At 41.7% G+C, this 17,601-nt stretch overlaps 1 protein-coding gene across 4 annotated transcripts in view; it reads right to left on the reverse strand.

Annotated features, from left to right (window-relative positions):
- Nucleotides 1-14,937: 14,937 nt before the first annotated feature.
- pnn (pinin, desmosome associated protein) overlaps nt 14,938-17,601 on the reverse strand; it is a 29,004-nt gene continuing 26,340 nt past the window's right edge. For all 4 annotated transcript variants that reach the window (XM_069916852.1, XM_069916850.1, XM_069916851.1 and 1 more), the window contains one exon: nt 14,938-16,292. In XM_069916852.1, the coding sequence (XP_069772953.1) occupies nt 15,157-16,292 (1,136 nt within the window). In that variant the 3' untranslated portion in view covers nt 14,938-15,156. The remainder of the gene's footprint in view (nt 16,293-17,601) is intronic.

Below are 17,601 nucleotides of genomic sequence, written 5' to 3' on the forward strand. Positions count from 1 at the left end.
TGCAAGTTCTCAGCCCTGATGAGATCAGAGCACCGTTTGAGGTCATCACCGTCCATCTCTTCTTTTCTGGAATGCCCCCTCCCCCCTTTTTTTTCGTTGAGATTCCATTTATTGTTTTATTCTTTTTTTCTGATTGAAATAAGACATGGGCAACTGTCGTGGATTCTATCATTGTTGATCGCAGTTTTGAGTTAAACGCGATTAAATCCACAATCAGGACAAAACGACAGTTAACGCAAACATCGGAAAGACGTTTTGATGCTTTTCTTTCGCTCAATAATTGTGAACGAATAAGAATGTTATTTATTGAGGATGTTGGACTTGATGCCTGAAGAAGTAACTTTAAAATTCCAAAGTCCCAAAGCAATTGGGATGCTCTCCCATTACTCTGATAAGGAATTCTCTCTTTTCCATCTCTTTGCCAAGCAGCTTCCTGTTTTTCTGTAGTTCGTTTAGATTTTCTTTTTATAATCAAATTACAAAATGTGACTATAATTTGTTTGATGGAGAATGCTGGGTAGTTTGGACGAAACATGATCTGAGTGTGATGTATTTTTAAAATATGTATTCTTATGCACTCTATTTTTCCATGTGAAATTTCTATTTCAATAAAAACATTCCTGCTCCCTGCAAAACGATCTGAACAGATGATGTCAGAAATAAAACTTCTCACACATGAGTCTCTTTAAAACTGATAACACGACAAGCTTTATTTACAAGTCTGCAGAGTTGGACTCAACTGGCTTCTCACCAGTTAAGCCCCGATACATACAGTGCATTGATTTTTATACCCTTATTGTTTGCCCTTCCCCTTCTTATTAATACTGTTTTAATTGGTTAGTATTGCAAAAGCATTCTAAGTATAACTGCATTTTTAATTATCACGTTCGTTACGTACGCTGCGAACTCTACATACACTAAATTCTGTTTCTCACCCTTCTTATCAATCTTTTGTCTCCTGCATGTCTCTCACTATGACCATGAAAAGATAGGTTTAAAAAAACATATCCAGCTGAACCTTTTGTCCTTGGCTGCTAGTAAGCTCCCTGTCCGTTCTGGCTTCCCTTTTTATGATTAATCATCACATTTTAACTTAAGTCATTTTAACCTAAATTCTCTAAATAACAATCCACCCCTTTCTCTCTTTAAAATGTGTGTAATATATATAGATATGAATGGGGATTTTAACCTGGGGAAGAGAAACGTTTCATGATACATTAATCTCGTGCTGAAGTAAAATTCTAACGGGGTCTCCCAGTCCCCCTGGTTGCATAGCCTGTTGGACCATGGAAATCACCAGGCTGCGTAGACAGGGAATAATACAGGGCAAAATAAGTAGGAGGAATAAAATACCTCCGATGACCCACAATAAGGTACGCCACCAGGTTCCTCCAAACCATTTGTCCATCCAATTTAATTTTGCAAAAGGATGCCAGGTTTGAACAGGTACATGGGACAAAGTACGAATATTATCAGCGATTTTTCGAATGGCTTGGCCATTATCATCAATCTGTAAGCAGCAATTAGTCAAATTAAGCTTTCCACATACACCTCCTTCTGTGGCTAGGAGATAGTCTAGGGCCAGACGGTTCTGATATATAGCAGAGCGCATTTGACCTTGCTGGGATGCAAGTAATTGCAGGGCTAGAGCTGTTTGATTTGTAACAATTTCAAGGACTGCTTGCAAGCGAATAATACGATTTAACATATAAATAGGAGTACGATAACCCCAGGATCCATCTTGAGCCCATGTAGCGGGACCATAATATTGAATTATGCGTTCTGGAGGCCAATCATCTCCCCATTGTCCCAAATGTACCGTGCTAGAGCGGGGCTGACGGTGTAATGTATCAAAAACCTTCACTCCTAATTTATGACCGTGATCGTGGGGTAGGAGGAAAAATTCTGGGCGGATTATTCCTAGGAAACAAGTTCCACTCCACTGTGAGGGAAGACGAGTATAAGCTTTATTACCACATACCCAGAATAATCCATTTGGGGATACTGCATAGCCCCTTTCCCAAACTCTTTTAAGAACGGGGTTTGATTGGTATGGTCCTGTGATGGTGGAACTGGTACAATTCCAAAACTGAATACTGCTATAAGACAGGGGTAGGCAATTAGTTTTAAAGACAGTGGATAAGAACCAAGTCAGGGGTTTAGGAAACCAAGTGAAAATACCAGGCGAAATGCGAATCCATACAGCCTTGCAGGGACTTTTTCCTACTGGGTATTTGCTGGTTCGTGAGAGACAATAAAAACCAGAGGGGACGTTAGAGAGAGACCAAGTTTCTCTTGATCTCGTTCGGTTAGTTGTCCAAATTCGGGAAATCATGGTCAATGAATTGAGGGACTCCCCCCACCAAGGCCATTGCTCTGACATCCGTGGACCCCCGCAGACCCAACAATTGGTTACATTAAAAGTTCCTGCAATTTTAGTTGCAAGATCTACAAAAAGGTTATCTCCCCCAACTGTATTACCGAAACTTTCATGGTTATTTGGATGGACTCGAACTAAGTCCGGCTGTCTTAAAGGGGCAGGCACTTTCGAGTGTGGAGTGGAACTTTTCATTGGAACAGTACGCTGGTGTATGCAAAACCAGAGTCCATCAGGGCATGGTGGGCCTGAGTCACCCTTCCAACCGTTAAGAGGGAAAGGAGTGGTATTAGGAATCTGTATATAATGACCCATATTATTTCCTTCTTTTTCCACACAAGGGGTATATGGATGTTGGGTGGTATTTTCTGCCCAGCATTTCTCAGGAACTGAGGTATGGGAAATAAAATTACCCTCCTTTCTTCCCCAAATGTGGTCCTGAAACAGGACCACTGTGTCTCTGCATTTCTTACATTTCACACCTGATAAAGACATAGGCAAACTAAGAAAAATCAAAGAACATAACAATAACATTGTGAATCAAGTCTTTCTGCGAAATCGCAAGGTAAGAGGTTTTTCTCCAGGAACACAAGTCCAATCTGAGTTCGTATCAGGGTCCTGAGGCGCCTCTACAGGTCCCTTAAATCTGGATGCGTGCGTCCACCCCTTCTCTCTTGTTCGTGCTGCAGCCTCTGTAGTTAAGAGAACTTGGTATGGACCTTCCCACTGGGGCTGGAGTTTTTCAGTTTTCCAGGTCTTGATGAGAATCCAATCTCCTGGTTCCACTTTGTGTAAAGAAAAGTCTAGAGGCGGTGTTTGTGCCAATAGTCCTCTCTTTCGTAAATCTGCAAGAGAGCGTGACAGTGCCTGTAAATAGTTCCTAACAAATATATCCCCTTCCCCCAAGGTGGGACACCCCTCAACTGTACTCCAGAAGGGAAGCCCAAACATCATTTCATAAGGGGACAACCCTACATCTTTTCGTGGGGCAGTACGAATTCTCAATAAAGCCAGGGGCAGACACTTTATCCAAGGCATTTTAGTTTCCACCATTAATTTTGTCATTTGCATTTTTAGGGTTCCATTCATACGTTCAACCCTCCCTGAGCTTTGTGGATGCCAAGGGGTATGTAATTTCCAAGAGACCTGTAATGCATTACAAATCAATTGCTGGATTTTTGAAGAAAAATGTGGACCCCTGTCTGAGTCTATAGAATCCATTATACCATATCTGGGGATTATCTGCTCTAGGAGGAGGCGAGCTACTGTAGAGGCTGTAGCATTTACTGTTGGGAAGGCTTCCACCCATCGGATAAAGTGATCTATTATCACCAACAGATATTTCCATCTTTGGACTTGAGGTAACTCTGTGAAGTCGATCTGGATACGTTGAAAAGGGCGTATGGCTAATGGTTGACCTCCCATGGTCCCTGTCCTCATTACCTTCTTATTAATTTTTGTGCATAGGTGACAATTTTGCACCTCCTGTTGGGCCAAGGTGTAGATTCCCTTACACACATATTCTCGAAGCACTGTGTCACATAAGGCTTGGGTGCCCCAGTGGCTCTGATGATGCAGGTGTTTTAAAATATTGCGAGTTATTTCTTTATTTAGAACCATTCTTCCATCTGGTGTCTTCCATGTTCCATCAGGCAGCTGGCTTGCGCCCAGCTGAGCCATGTCCTTTTCTTCTTTAGCAGTGAAAATGGGAGCCTTCTTTATGCCTTGCCTTATTGGGATTAAGGTCAGCAAACGGACTTCTTGTGGCTTCTTCATCAGCCAGTCTGTTTCCAATTGCTGTCGGGGTATCTCCCCTCTGATGGCTTGGTATGTAGACCACTGCTATTTCCTGGGGTAATGTCAAGGCTTCTAAAGTCAGAGTAATCATCTGTTCGTGTGCCAATTCCTTTCCTCTTGATGTAATTAGACCACGCTCTTTCCAGATCTTACCAAAGGTATGCACTACCCCGTATGCGTATTTGGAATCAGTGTAAATCGTTCCAATTTTCTTTGCCAGTATTCTGAGGGCTCTCTGTAAGGCATATAATTCACAGGATTGTGCTGACCAGCTTCCGGGTAGTCTCGTGGATTCTACTACTTTCCAAGTATTTCCTTCTATTATAGCATATCCACTTCTTCTCATTCCGTCAACACATCTGGCGGAGCCGTCAATGTAGAATTCATATCCTTCTCCCAGCGGAGTATCGCAAAGGTCTTCTCGGGTCTTGGTCTGAAGATCTGTCAACTCGACACAGTCGTGCTCCACCTCTCTCTCTGTTTCACTGCCGTATAAAAACTGAGCTGGGTTGCAGCTATTAATCTTTGCAAACTGTAGATCTTCTCCGACCATTAAAATGGTTTCATACTTTAATATGCGAGAATCAGTCAGCCATCGATGGGCAGTTTGTGTTAATAAAACACTCACAGAATGGGAGGTGTACACAGTCATCTTTCCTCCAAAAGTAAGTTTACGTGCTTCCTCTACCAACAGAGCAGCAGCCGCTACTCCCTGGATACACGTCGGCCATCCGCGAGACACTGGGTCCATCATTTTGGAAAGGAAAGCCACTGGGTGTCGCTGACCGCCTTTTTCCTGTGTTAAAACTCCCACAGCTGTTCCTTGGTTATGAGTGACAAATAGCTGGAAGGGCTGTTTTAAAGAGGGCAGAGTGAGTACTGGGGCTCGTGTCAGGCGATGCTTCAAGTCCTCAAACCATCCCTCCTCCTCCTGGGTCCATTTCAATGGATATTCATTTTCATTTGTCAGCTTTTCATACATAAACTTCACCAAAGCTGAGTAGTCCTCTATCCATAACCTACAGTAACCTAAGAGTCCCAGGAATTGTCTTATTTCCTTCTTATTACGGGGTAACGGCATTCTAGTGATTCCCGCAATCCGTTCAGGGGTAATCCGTTTCTGTCCTTTACTTATCTGGTGTCCCAGATATACCACAGTTCTCTCAACGAACTGTAACTTGTTCCTGGACACCCGTAGACCCTTTTTCCCCAGATAATTCAAGAGTCTAATTGTATCTCCCCTCATTTCTTGTTCCTTGGGTCCTGATAATAGAAAATCGTCCACATACTGCATTAGTTGGGAATCATCAGATTGTGGATAGTCCACCAGGATTTGTTCTAGCATTTGTCCAAACAGGTTCGGAGATTCAGTGAACCCTTGGGGCAATACAGTCCACCGAAGCTGTCTCCGTCTACCTGTCCATGGATTTTCCCATTCAAACGTGAACATATCTCTACTTTCCTCTTCTAATGGACACGTCCAGAAGGCATCCTTCAAGTCGATAACACTAAACCACTCATGGTCTGGGGGAATCCGACTCATAATAGTATAGGGATTAGGCACCACTGGGTGGCGGGTCTGAACAATAGCATTCAAACTTCTTAGATCCTGAACTAGGCGATAGGATCCATCTGACTTTTTCACTGGGAGTATAGGGGTGTTATAAGGTGACATGCATTCTTCTAATAGTCCGTCTCGTATTAGAGTCTCAATTACCGGCTGTAGCCCTTTTCTCCCTTCCAAAGAAATAGGATACTGACGTTTCCTTACCGGCTGATGACCTGGTATTAATGTGACATGTAAAGGTGGGATGTCCAGACCTCCTCGATTTCCCTCCTTATACCAGACTCTCTCGTCAATCTGCCGTTCATCCTCTTCCTTTAGAGCACAGAGGTGGACTCGCACTTCTCCGTCCACAGGGAGAGCACCCAAACCTAGGAGAGCCTGTAAGTCCCTTCCTAGGAGGTTAAATCCAGCCGACGGTAACAACAAGAGGTCTTGTACCCCTTCTCTTTCTTCCAGTTTCACTGTTACTTGGGGAATTATTGATACCATTCTGGGAGCCCCTTCTATCCCAGAAATTGTCAAGTTACTTTTTACAGGCTCAGTTCCGATTGGCACATTTATTACACTACTTCGTTCCGCTCCTGTGTCCACCATAAACACCACCTCTTCTCCCTTGGGACCAATTTTTAGTTTTACCAGGGGTTCCCTCTTATACTTGGTCCCTAACATTTGGAACCCCTGACCCCCCTAATCTTCTTCCATAAGTTCGAGGGCACGCAATTCCCTCTTGTATCGGGGGCATTCCCTCTTAAAGTGTCCTTCCTCATTGCAGTAATAGCACTTAACGAACCTCCGGGGTCTTCCCTCTCTTGGATATCTTGGATTGTTTAGAGGAAGGTTTTGTTTTCTTTCCCCTCTGGATTCGGCATTCATCTGTCGGATAGTCTGTACCATAACCTTTGTCGCCCTCTTTTGATCTTCTTCTTCTCTCTGCACATATACTTTTTGCGCCTTTTTTAACAGGTCACTTAGGGGTTTTTCGCTCCAGTCCTCCTCCTTTTCTAGTTTCTTTCTAATGTCCTGCCATGATTTGGAAACAAATTCAATTCGAATAAGCTGTTCACCCATTGGTGTACTAGGGTCCACGCCCGCATACTGTTGGACATTCTTTCTCACCCTCTCCAAAAAATCAGTAGGGGACTCATCTTTCCCCTGGTGGTTCCCAAATGCCTTGGTGAAATTGTGACCCTTTGGCACAGCCTCCCGTATCCCTTTAATTGTCCACTCTCTATATTGTCTCATACTTGCCAATCCCTCGGGTGTTCGTTTGTCCCACCTGGGTTCATTTAAGGGATATTTTTGTTCATGGGGTCTGGGGTCCCCAGGTTGTTCATATTCCCACATGAGGAGGGCAGCCCGTCGAATCATCTGCCTCTCCTGGGGTGAGAATAATGTTCCCATTATTGCCTGCATCTCTTCCCACGTATATGTGTTTGGTCCCAGGAATTGGTCGAGCTGTTCAGCCAGTCCTATAGGATCTTCCAATAACTTTTTCATTTCTTTCTTAAATCCCCGCACCTCTGTACTAGTTAGGGGAACATTCACATATCCCGTTCCCCCTCCCGGTCCTCCCATAGGAACTTCCCTCAGGGGATTTAGGCTTATTGAAAACTTTGATGGTCCTGGACCAGTCTGGGATCTTGTCCAGGGTCGGTTTACCGGTGGAAGTTTAGGGTCCGACTCCCTTAATTCATCCTTTTTTTCCCGGCCCCTTTTGGGGCAATCAGATTCATCACCTTTCCCCTCCGGTAATGAGCTTTCCTCGGGCGCAGTAGGCACCGGGGGAATATAAGGAGGGGGAAGGTTGTCCAGAGGTTCCCATTTCTTTTCTCCCACTACCCTCAATTTAAAACATTTTGTTAAGGATCCTGGCCAGGGAACCCAACAAAATGCATATGCTGACTCTTCTTGATTCACCTTTGGTCTCGAATTTACATATATGTTTAAAGCTTGTCTAACCCAATCCTCATCAGATCCAAATTTCGGCCACCAGACCGAGGAACCTTTAATAGGTTGTTTCGACCAAAGGAGACAATATTGGACCATCTTTTTCTTGTTTTTGTCTCGATATCTTTTACTATCCCAATTTTCAAACATTCTCCCCAAAGGGCTGTCAAGGGGAACTACCAGGAATTGTCCTGAATTTTCAGACGAGCCCTTAGATTTTGATCCTCCCATTTTCCCACCTAGATCTGTTTATCGTTGCTGAGGACCCTCTCGTCTGGACCCTACTCCCTTCTTCTCAGACGCCTCGTCGGAGGTACTGTCCCTCCTTCGGTTACCGCTGAGGTTTCCCTGGGGTTGACCCCTCTCTTCTCGGCACTTCGTCGGAGGTGCTGTCCCTCCTTCGGTTACCGCCGAGGTTTCCCTGGGGTCTATCCTAGAGTCCCACGACAGGGTCCTCACGCCACGACAAAAGCTCTATACCTGATCTATTACGTTAGGTTTTTTTATCCAAACAGGTGTATCCCGTTACACCTGTTACCCAATCCCCACACCACAATCGTAAGTCGTCACTTACCGGTGTCTTCCCGGGGATTGAACCGTCACCCTTCTCCTCTCCGTCTTGTCGTGTCACCTTGTCCGGATACCACTCGCTCAAGCCGCCCGAAGCGACGAGCAAGGGACTAGGAGCCGCTGAACTCAGCGGGGTGCACCACCTCCGATGTCCCTCTTCTCGCCTCCCCTCACGGCCGGAGTGTAGATCCCGGACGAGCCCCCATTTGTCAGAAATAAAACTTCTCACACATGAGTCTCTTTAAAACTGATGACATGACAAGCTTTATTTACAAGTCTGCAGAGTTGGACTCAACTGGCTTCTCACCAGTTAAGCCCCGATACATACAGTGCATTGATTTTTATACCCTTATTGTTTGCCCTTCCCCTTCTTATTAATACTGTTTTAATTGGTTAGTATTGCAAAAGCATTCTAAGTATAACTGCATTTTTAATTATCACGTTCGTTACGTACGCTGCGAACTCTACATACACTAAATTCTGTTTCTCACCCTTCTTATCAATCTTTTGTCTCCTGCATGTCTCTCACTATGACCATGAAAAGATAGGTTTAAAAAAACATATCCAGCTGAACCTTTTGTCCTTGGCTGCTAGTAAGCTCCCTGTCCGTTCTGGCTTCCCTTTTTATGATTAATCATCACATTTTAACTTAAGTCATTTTAACCTAAATTCTCTATATAACAGATGACAAGAGTGGATACTCGAAAAAGCAAATGACTTCTCTAGTACTATTATGGTCGTGTAGCGGTTTTTTTTTGGGGGGGGGGAGGGTGGGAGAGAAATACTTGGAGTTTTTTCCACTCATTGTTCAAACATCTCATCCTTGATTATGGGATCTTCCTGGCTTTTGGACGCATTTTTAGAAATAATTGAGTACTCAAAACATCACGAAGTCAATGTACAGTTTTTTTTGGCAATTCCATGAAAATTGCACCATTCTAGGCTATTATTTCATGAATTTTTATTCCAGACTACACAAAGCAACATTTATTTAAGCACCCTTAGCAAATTATCAATTAATAAATGATTATGGGAAATGAAAAATAATTAGCCTCATATGCAAGATACTGAGTTTATATTTTTTAAGAAACAATCTTTATGCAGATTTAGTGAAGCCAAATGCTTTTCCTCAGTATTAATGATTTTACTCAGTATTTCTTTTTTGGATTATTCTATTAACACTCAAAATAATCAGCTTCAAAGACCCCTATTAAACTGGTGCTAAAATTGGTAAATGAGTTATCAAAGTATACAATTCAGTTGCTGGTTACACAAGTTTTGTATTTTTGTCTAATCTTAAATAGCGACACAAAGCCTGATAATTTTCAATATCATCTTTCAAGGACAAGTTCATTACAACTTCCAGGCTTCTTCCTGTATCTATTGATATCAGTTACACATAATTTGTTTTGTACTCACACAAAGCTTGTATTTATTAATTTTAAACTTTTTCTACTACTTGTTAATTTAAATTATCCCAATTCCTATCTATCCTTTGGATTCAAATCATAAAATACTGCATTTTGTTATTTTCTTTATGGAATTTTGCAGATGGATAAGGTTCTCAATTATGCAATAATCTGTTCATTGGTCTGAGCAGTTTGGGCAATCCACTGGGATTGACAGTCTCAAACTTGCAATTTCTGTCATCTGCTGTTAGCTGGGATCGTTCTCTTCATAGGGTGTGCTGGTTATCACTCACATCTGATTCTGGAAATGAAGGCAGGGTTAGGGCACAGATTCTAAGGATGTCAATTTTAGTTTATCGCATTGTACCTACAAGATCTCCAATTTGTACATTTTTGTAATTTCATTTGAGGTAAAAATAGTCAAAATCATTAAATTTAGACATACAGCAATGGTAACAGACCCTTTAGGCCCATGAGCCTGTGCTGCCCCATGACATCCAAATATAACCTCTCTGTACATTTTGAACAGTGGGAGCAAACTGGAGACCTACGCAGACACAAGGAGAACATACAAACTCCTTACAGACAGCAGTCCTGATCACTGGCCCTGCGATAGAATTGTGCTAACAGTGCCATCCTGTTGTAGGTAACCACTTGGCATTTTTACACAGAAACTGGAATTATTCCCAAAAAATTAGCAGACTTACCTCCGGTGTGTCTCATCGAGGTCATTTACACAGGGACTTTTTTTACACAGCCTTTCTGTGTTGTGAAGTTTGTCGAGGAGGATTGTCAAATTCTGTTTCTTATGGAGTGGGTGCAGTCAATTTACACTGCAGCAGTACCATAAAAATGTGTAGGGGTATGTATGAGTGGACCGGCCCCACTTGTACCGCCACATCGGCGGGGCAACTGCGAGTACAGGGCGCCGTCAGGGGACCTCCTTGTTTGAACTCCACGTCACCGCCAGTGCAGAGGCAGAGCTCACGCTGTCCTTAAAGGGGTATGCGCAGGTTTTGAATTAAACTGCCGTTGAAACTCCCAACGTGGTGGTGGTCTCTTTCCTCGTAGCTGCTGCTACACTTTGTTTCAATTTTTCCTCAATGAACATGAGGGTAATTAACATTTACTGGCTTGCTTTTTGTCGTGTAAAATCAGGATAATGGTTCTTTTTCATAGTCAAAAAGCCTGAGTACAAAGGCGAAGATTCTCTGCCCTTACATTGGGAGACTTACCTCCATGAATGTGCCCTGGCCGGCTCCAAAGCGCCAACTGCAATCCCTCTTGGTGGAAGGGTGAGCGGTGGAGAACAGCACTCCATCACCCATCATGAATGTACTGCCACTACAAGCGGCTGGCTAGGGGCAGGCTGATGACGTCTCGATGGTGCTGTCAGCCCGTGACCCATCTCCCCCTCACTCACCCCTCTCCCTCCATGATCCCCTCAGGTAGGGGTGGCTGGCAGGGTCTGTCAGGGCAAGGCCGATGCGGGCTGGGGAAGGCCGATGCGGGCTGTGACAGCCCTCATGGCCTTTGGGGCCCCTCATCAGTTCAATGGCCGTCTTCCCTACCCATAATCCCCCACAGCTAAGGCCATTGCTCTGCCACATATTTATGACGCAGCACCATGGCAACAGTCACCCCACCTAGAGCAGGACTGAGGCACCGCTGTGCATTAAACCAGCACTTGAGCAGCCTTTTAGGGCTGCTCCATGAACAAGCAAGTTAAAAATTTTGTCTGCCTCTGCAGCTGACCTCGAAGCAGAGGCCCAGTATGAAAACACCTTCAGTCTAACCCTTAGTTTACAGCAACAAGTAAAACAAAATACAGTAGCCAGGGAACGTGCCCATCTTGCATCATGTGGAACTTTTCCACAATGCCAAGATAATCAAATGTCCATGGTGGCAGAGGTGTTGAGGAATGATGTCAGATGCAGAAGCTGGTGTGGTGGAAAATGATGTTCAAGTGAACTTTATCCTCATTTTTGGAGGGAAATGGGGTGAAAGTAGAAGTGCATACAACAGAAATGTGTGCAAGTTCTTTATCAACAGCAGCAGGTGAAGATCAGAACTGTAGGAACACTAACTTTGTTGTTCAATGATCAGCTACAATTCAGGTGGCTCAATGAGTGCAGCAGTTAGTGTAACCCAGGTTAAAACCAGGCACCGTCTTTAAGGAGTTTGTATGTTCTCCCAGCATCATTGTAGTGCTCTGGTTTTCTCCCACTCTCCTAAAGTGTACAGAGGTTGTCAGTTAATTGATGTGTTTGGGTAGCATGAGCTCTTAGGCTGGAAGTGCCTGTTGCCGTGCTAGATCTCTAAATTAAATTTAAATAATGGCAAAGATCTGCAACTTTTCTGGACAACAAATATTTCAAAAGGTTTGCTTCCTGAAAAAAATGGATTACAATAAACAACTTAAAGCTAAACGCAAAGATAATTACAGATTTGCTGTATCTTGTAGGAAGTTGGTGAAACATTAACTTATTGAATTTAGCATGTTTAATTGCATAATGATGCTGACATTGCATTAGTTCAACTGAACTAAAAATGTTTTGCTTATTTTCATTTGTACCTAGCACCTGATGCCTGTCACATCAGTGTCCAACAATAGTTGGTCAGCATTGATGGATTCCAGTTGCCCTAATACCTCTTTTGCAGGGTCACAATGTCCTGGTGAAATCTTTCACCATGTTCTTCTCTTGCGCACCAAGATCAGCAGGGAAGACGTCCAAGAGTGAAGGCAAAAAATGAATTTTCAATGACATGCTACACTCCATGGTTTTGGATGCTTGAAGCAGCAGCTTGTCAATCAGATGGATGTAGTTTGGTGCCTTTATCAATGTAATGCACAGCCTCTATATATGTGAGCTGCTTTTATAGCCTGTCTGCATCTATCCTCAGGCCAAAGACAATATTTGATTTGCATGCATATCCAAGCATGTTTGGACTGTCCAAAACAGCTCACTTTCTGTGCAATATACTAGACTTAAAATAGGACAGGAAATCACAAAGAGGTGTTAGATCTTAAAAAAGTATGCGATAAGAAAGTTTTACAGCGATTTTTGTGATCAGCAACCCCAAATCCATAAAATACTGTGTTCAAGAAACAAAATCTTCACTGTCCAGTGATTGTTTTTTCCCTCTGGGATTTGCTCCACATTATTGATATAGCACAATGGTCCATTTTTCCTTTTGAAACAACATTAAATCATTCCTCATTCATAGAAAATCTTCTGATATTTGGTGAGCATTTTCTTTAAGAGAGCTGCTATATAAACTAGATGACAATGTTTGTTTCTGTCTCTATTTATTGGTCTTGCTGAGTAGCTGGTTAAAAATCTTGTGCTTACAAAAGCCTAGTAACTGCTCCTCTACAGCTAAAATACACATCACTCTCCCCACTGTAAATTTTCAGCATTCGTAGAATTGAAACAAAATTAGTTGTTAGTCTTCAATTTACCTAGTACGACACCAGTTGTAATGCTTATTGTGTTTGATTTTCTACAAGAGCTAAAACTTGGATTTTTCAAACTCTCAAATAGAAGCAGTGACACCAGATGGAGATGAACAGAGATTCAAGAAGATCAGCCATGATATGGTGAACAGCAGTTCATATTCAAGACCAGGTGTGGTCATATTAAAAATCAGATGCAATTATTACTAGCTCTCGCTCTGAAAATTACTTGTGTTCTTTTCAGTGAACCACAAATTTGACAATATATAAACGTTCCAAACTATTTAGAACTGTCTGGTCTACTTTGTTGGTCAAGACCCTACACCAATGAAAGCTGACATACATATCTGTACCATTCCTCTGTTTCTTCTAGGAACAGTTGGAATTAAGAGGATTAAAAGTCGATGAATACTGGATTTATTTGAGGAAAAAGCCAGTATTGCTATTTCAACCTGCAACAAATAATGTGACTAATTAAATATTCCAGCTAAAATTACAAATAAAACTTCAAAAGGTAGCCTTAGATGTAGATTACAAATATACCTTTAGGAACTTTAAAGTGGCAACATCAAGACAAATCCTCAGCCCTGTAGCCCACAAAAAGACTTTTTCAAGAGTTCATTTGCATGTCAGTGTTCTATGAGATTCCATCACCCACCAAATAACAGCCACCTATTTACACTCATCACATGCTTGCCACCAAAAATATGCTGGAGAAAGTCCATTTTCACCTTCAGAGACATCTTGCTTGTCAAAATTAAATCAAAGCAATTAAGTGCAAAAAACCTCACAAAATGAGATGTTAATTTTTGCAAGCATTTTAAAGTTGCATTTGGCCATGAAATGGAAACATTAGACTTACAGAAAGATCAATCCTATTCAGAAAGGTTCAAATGAATTGAGGTAGGTTTTAAAATGACTTTCCCCAGAACTTGTGCTGGATTACTCCAGGCCATCCAATCACCTCCCATCTCTTTTCCAGTTTTTCTGGGGACAAATTAATTGGATGTGGGAAAAGATCATCAGGCTTTCTGTTCACTACAAAGCTTAACTCACTTGGCTGAATCCTCAAAATGTGCAACTACTTTTAATTTTACAAAAGATGAAATCAGAGGGGACAATTCATTTCTTATTGTAGGAATTGGAATAGAGTTACACCAACCAGGAGTAGCTGTTTTCAACATGTAATAAATTAAAATGTAATGATTCACTCAAAGCTGTTAGTTAAACTTTATATAATCATTAATACAGCAAGTTGTAACTGCATGCTGCTGGGAACCCACATACTTTCAAGCTATGTCTGTCCCATCATAGGATACATGAATATTTTATGCTTCATCAAGCCCCCTTGTTTTATTTTTCAATACATTGAAGAATTAATTGATGCTTTCTGATCTCGTATAAAACTTAGTTTCATCACTGCCAACTTCTACCCTTCTGTCAGATAGTCCACCATGAATTTTTTCTCGCCCTCAACTGCTTAATCCCAGTATTCTTTACAATCAATAGACACTTAAAGAGCAGGTTATTGTGAATCAAGGACTTGTTTGTTAAATTTTATAGAAAACTTTAATATAAACACAAACAGTTTTCAATCATTTTAAAATTTACATTTAATTCTACATGAAGGAACTGTATGGTACAGATTCAGTGACAACCATCTTTATGTCAAGAACAATATTTGAGGATATTTTGCCCCCAGAACTTCAACTGTACAGTGGAGGGCATCTCAGTGGTTGAATACAACAAATTTAAAAAACACTGAAAAGGGAGGAAGGCTAAACCTTCTAATAACACTATTTTCCATACAGTCTTCAGAAACACACTTTAATTGGAGAAACATGTGCATACAAAACATTGTAAAAGTACAGGGACTAATGGTAATTTTGTTGCATGGTTTTCAAAGAATACTGTACAGCAAGCAAGACTTAAGGCAGCTTCATCTCCAGCTGAAAGAAAATATCTATCAGGGACACTGTACAGACCAAGCAGAAAATTGCCTTCCTAGTCACGTCTTTTCCAGTCTGATGAATTAGTGTTTTTTGTCCTTCCTATCCAATTTATGATCTCTGTCAGTCCGTGAAGACCTGGTGCCTGAACGACTTTCTGATAAAGACCTCTTTCTATCTAACCTTGATCCCTTTTCCCTTGAGCCTTTTAAATCTTTGCTACTGGTTTTTGATGACTTACGGTCCTTGTCTGTACTTGGAATACCTCTACGTTTAGGATTTGAGCTCCTTCTGCTCTTCCTGTCTCTGCTGTGACCACGACTCCTGCTTCGACTACAGCTCTCACTACTGCTGCTGCTGCTAGTACTGCTGTCCCTGCTACTGCTACCGCTGCTGCTGGTCGAGCTGGAGCTGCTCCTACTACTGCTGCTGCTCGAGCTACTACCACTGCTGGTAGAGCTTGAACTACTGCCAGAGCTGGAACTACTGCTGCTCTGACTCCTACTCTTGGTCTTCTCACGACCTCTGCTTTTGCTCCTACTTTTACTCCTGCTTCTCTTTGGTGACACCCTCACTTGTTCTATTTGTGATTCCACAGGTTGAGCGATGGAAAGATTTTCTTGTTCGAGCTCATGCCCAACCGAACTTTCAAGTTCGGGTTCAGGCCCTGGTTTGGGCTCAGTTTCTGGTACCAGCTCTGGCTCTGGTTCTGGTTTAGGTTCCGGTTCCATTTCAACTTCAGGCTCAGGCTCAGGCTCAACTTCTGGCTCCTTACAAACCTCTTCTACTTGCTCCTCTCTACACTCATCCACTTCCTCCACCATATCCTGATCATTCTCTGCATTCTGGCTAGTTTCCTTACCATCAACAGGCATACTCTCTGGCTGACTGTTGCTTTCCCCTTCCTCTACCTCGACCTCCTCCTCCTCCTCCTCTTCAGCTTCCTCTTCCTGCTGCTTTTCTTGTTGCACCCCTGCATCTCTCTTATCTGTACCAGTTTCCATTTCCTCCTCTGCTGCCTCCATTTCTACATCATTGTTCTGGTTACCCAATTCCTCCATCTCCTCACGGTGAGCCACCTTACCCTCCTGTTCCTCGTTTGGTTGTTCTTCATTCTGCACCTCTCGCTGTTCTTTTTCCTTCAATGTCTGACGTCTAGGTCTAACTTCCATTCTGTTAATCTGATCTGCAAACTCCAGACGCCTGTGTTCGAAAATACCTGTAGGATTTAGAAACAAAGTTATGTACAGAACTATATAAATCAAACTACCCCTTCTTTAAAAGCAATAATCAAAATCGAAACAGACAAAGGAGACATAAATAATGATGAATTTACTGGAAGAAAAACAAACATGGGTTTAAGCAGTCCACGCCATCTTTATCAAAAGGTCTGCTCCAAATTACTAAATTTCTACTGCCATGCTAAGTAGCAATTGGAACATCTGAAGAATTACTCAATAGCCTGAAAAAAAATTCATATGTTCACAAGGAAATCACTCTAGATAATCAAGAACTAAAACAAAATTCCAAAACCTATTTTGTAATTCACCTCTACAAGGATCAATGAGAATTTACTGCCATATATAGATGTCCAATTATTTAAGGAAGAAACTACTATATTTAATACAAATTATTTGGGTGAGTAAGACCAAATGGACTCCAGCAATTCATGTAAATCTGAACGGCGATGGGTTGAATTAAATTAAAATTTGTGTTGTTTTATGTTAATATAAATTTGGAATAAGTAACTTTGAACTAAGAATAATCAGATCTTTTGACCACTTCAGATGGACCATCTCATTTCTATTACCAAAGCTCTCCAAACTACAATTGTCACATTATATACACAAATCACAGACTGATTAAAAAAAGTTAAGACCACACAAAAAAACAAAGCACTCATTTTAAGGATCAGATGGAAAAATGTAAAATCCAATTCAAACCACGGCTTGAATGGATTCGTAATTGCACAGAAAAAGATGCAAGAACCAATGTGCAAAGATTTCACCAGAAATTACATTAATTAGAAAGGGATCTGGAAAACACTTTTAAAAGAATGCCTGTACTCTGGTAGTACCACAACAAGAATAAAACAGATAGATGGCCCCTCAAGTCTGTTCCAACCAGCAGGTTCAGTCTGCCTTCCATTTTCCGATTTTGCTACTAATTATCAACATGGAATATACCAATGATTTGTTCCTTCAAGTTGTTTTCAGGTATTTAACCAAACATTTACCCATTCCACTAACCTGTAAAGACCCTATTTATGTAACCACCTTTTGAGATAATCTTTCAAATGTTCTGATATTCCATCTGGCAAACTGGTAACTTCCATCTTCTAAGGATAACTGTCAAATACTACTTACCATTTACAAAGTTACATTAACTCTAAAAAGATGCTTAGAAAGTAACAAAGTTCATGAACATGAATTTTAACAATGGGTTTTTCCTCTTTACATAGTTATGAAACTTCAGAATTATTTTACTTTCTTTGTTAATTTACTTGCATTCTACTTTGCGTCTTCAAC

Source organism: Narcine bancroftii, chromosome 2 (assembly GCF_036971445.1).
Source record: "Narcine bancroftii isolate sNarBan1 chromosome 2, sNarBan1.hap1, whole genome shotgun sequence".
In the NCBI taxonomy this organism is placed as follows: Eukaryota; Metazoa; Chordata; class Chondrichthyes; order Torpediniformes; family Narcinidae; genus Narcine; species Narcine bancroftii.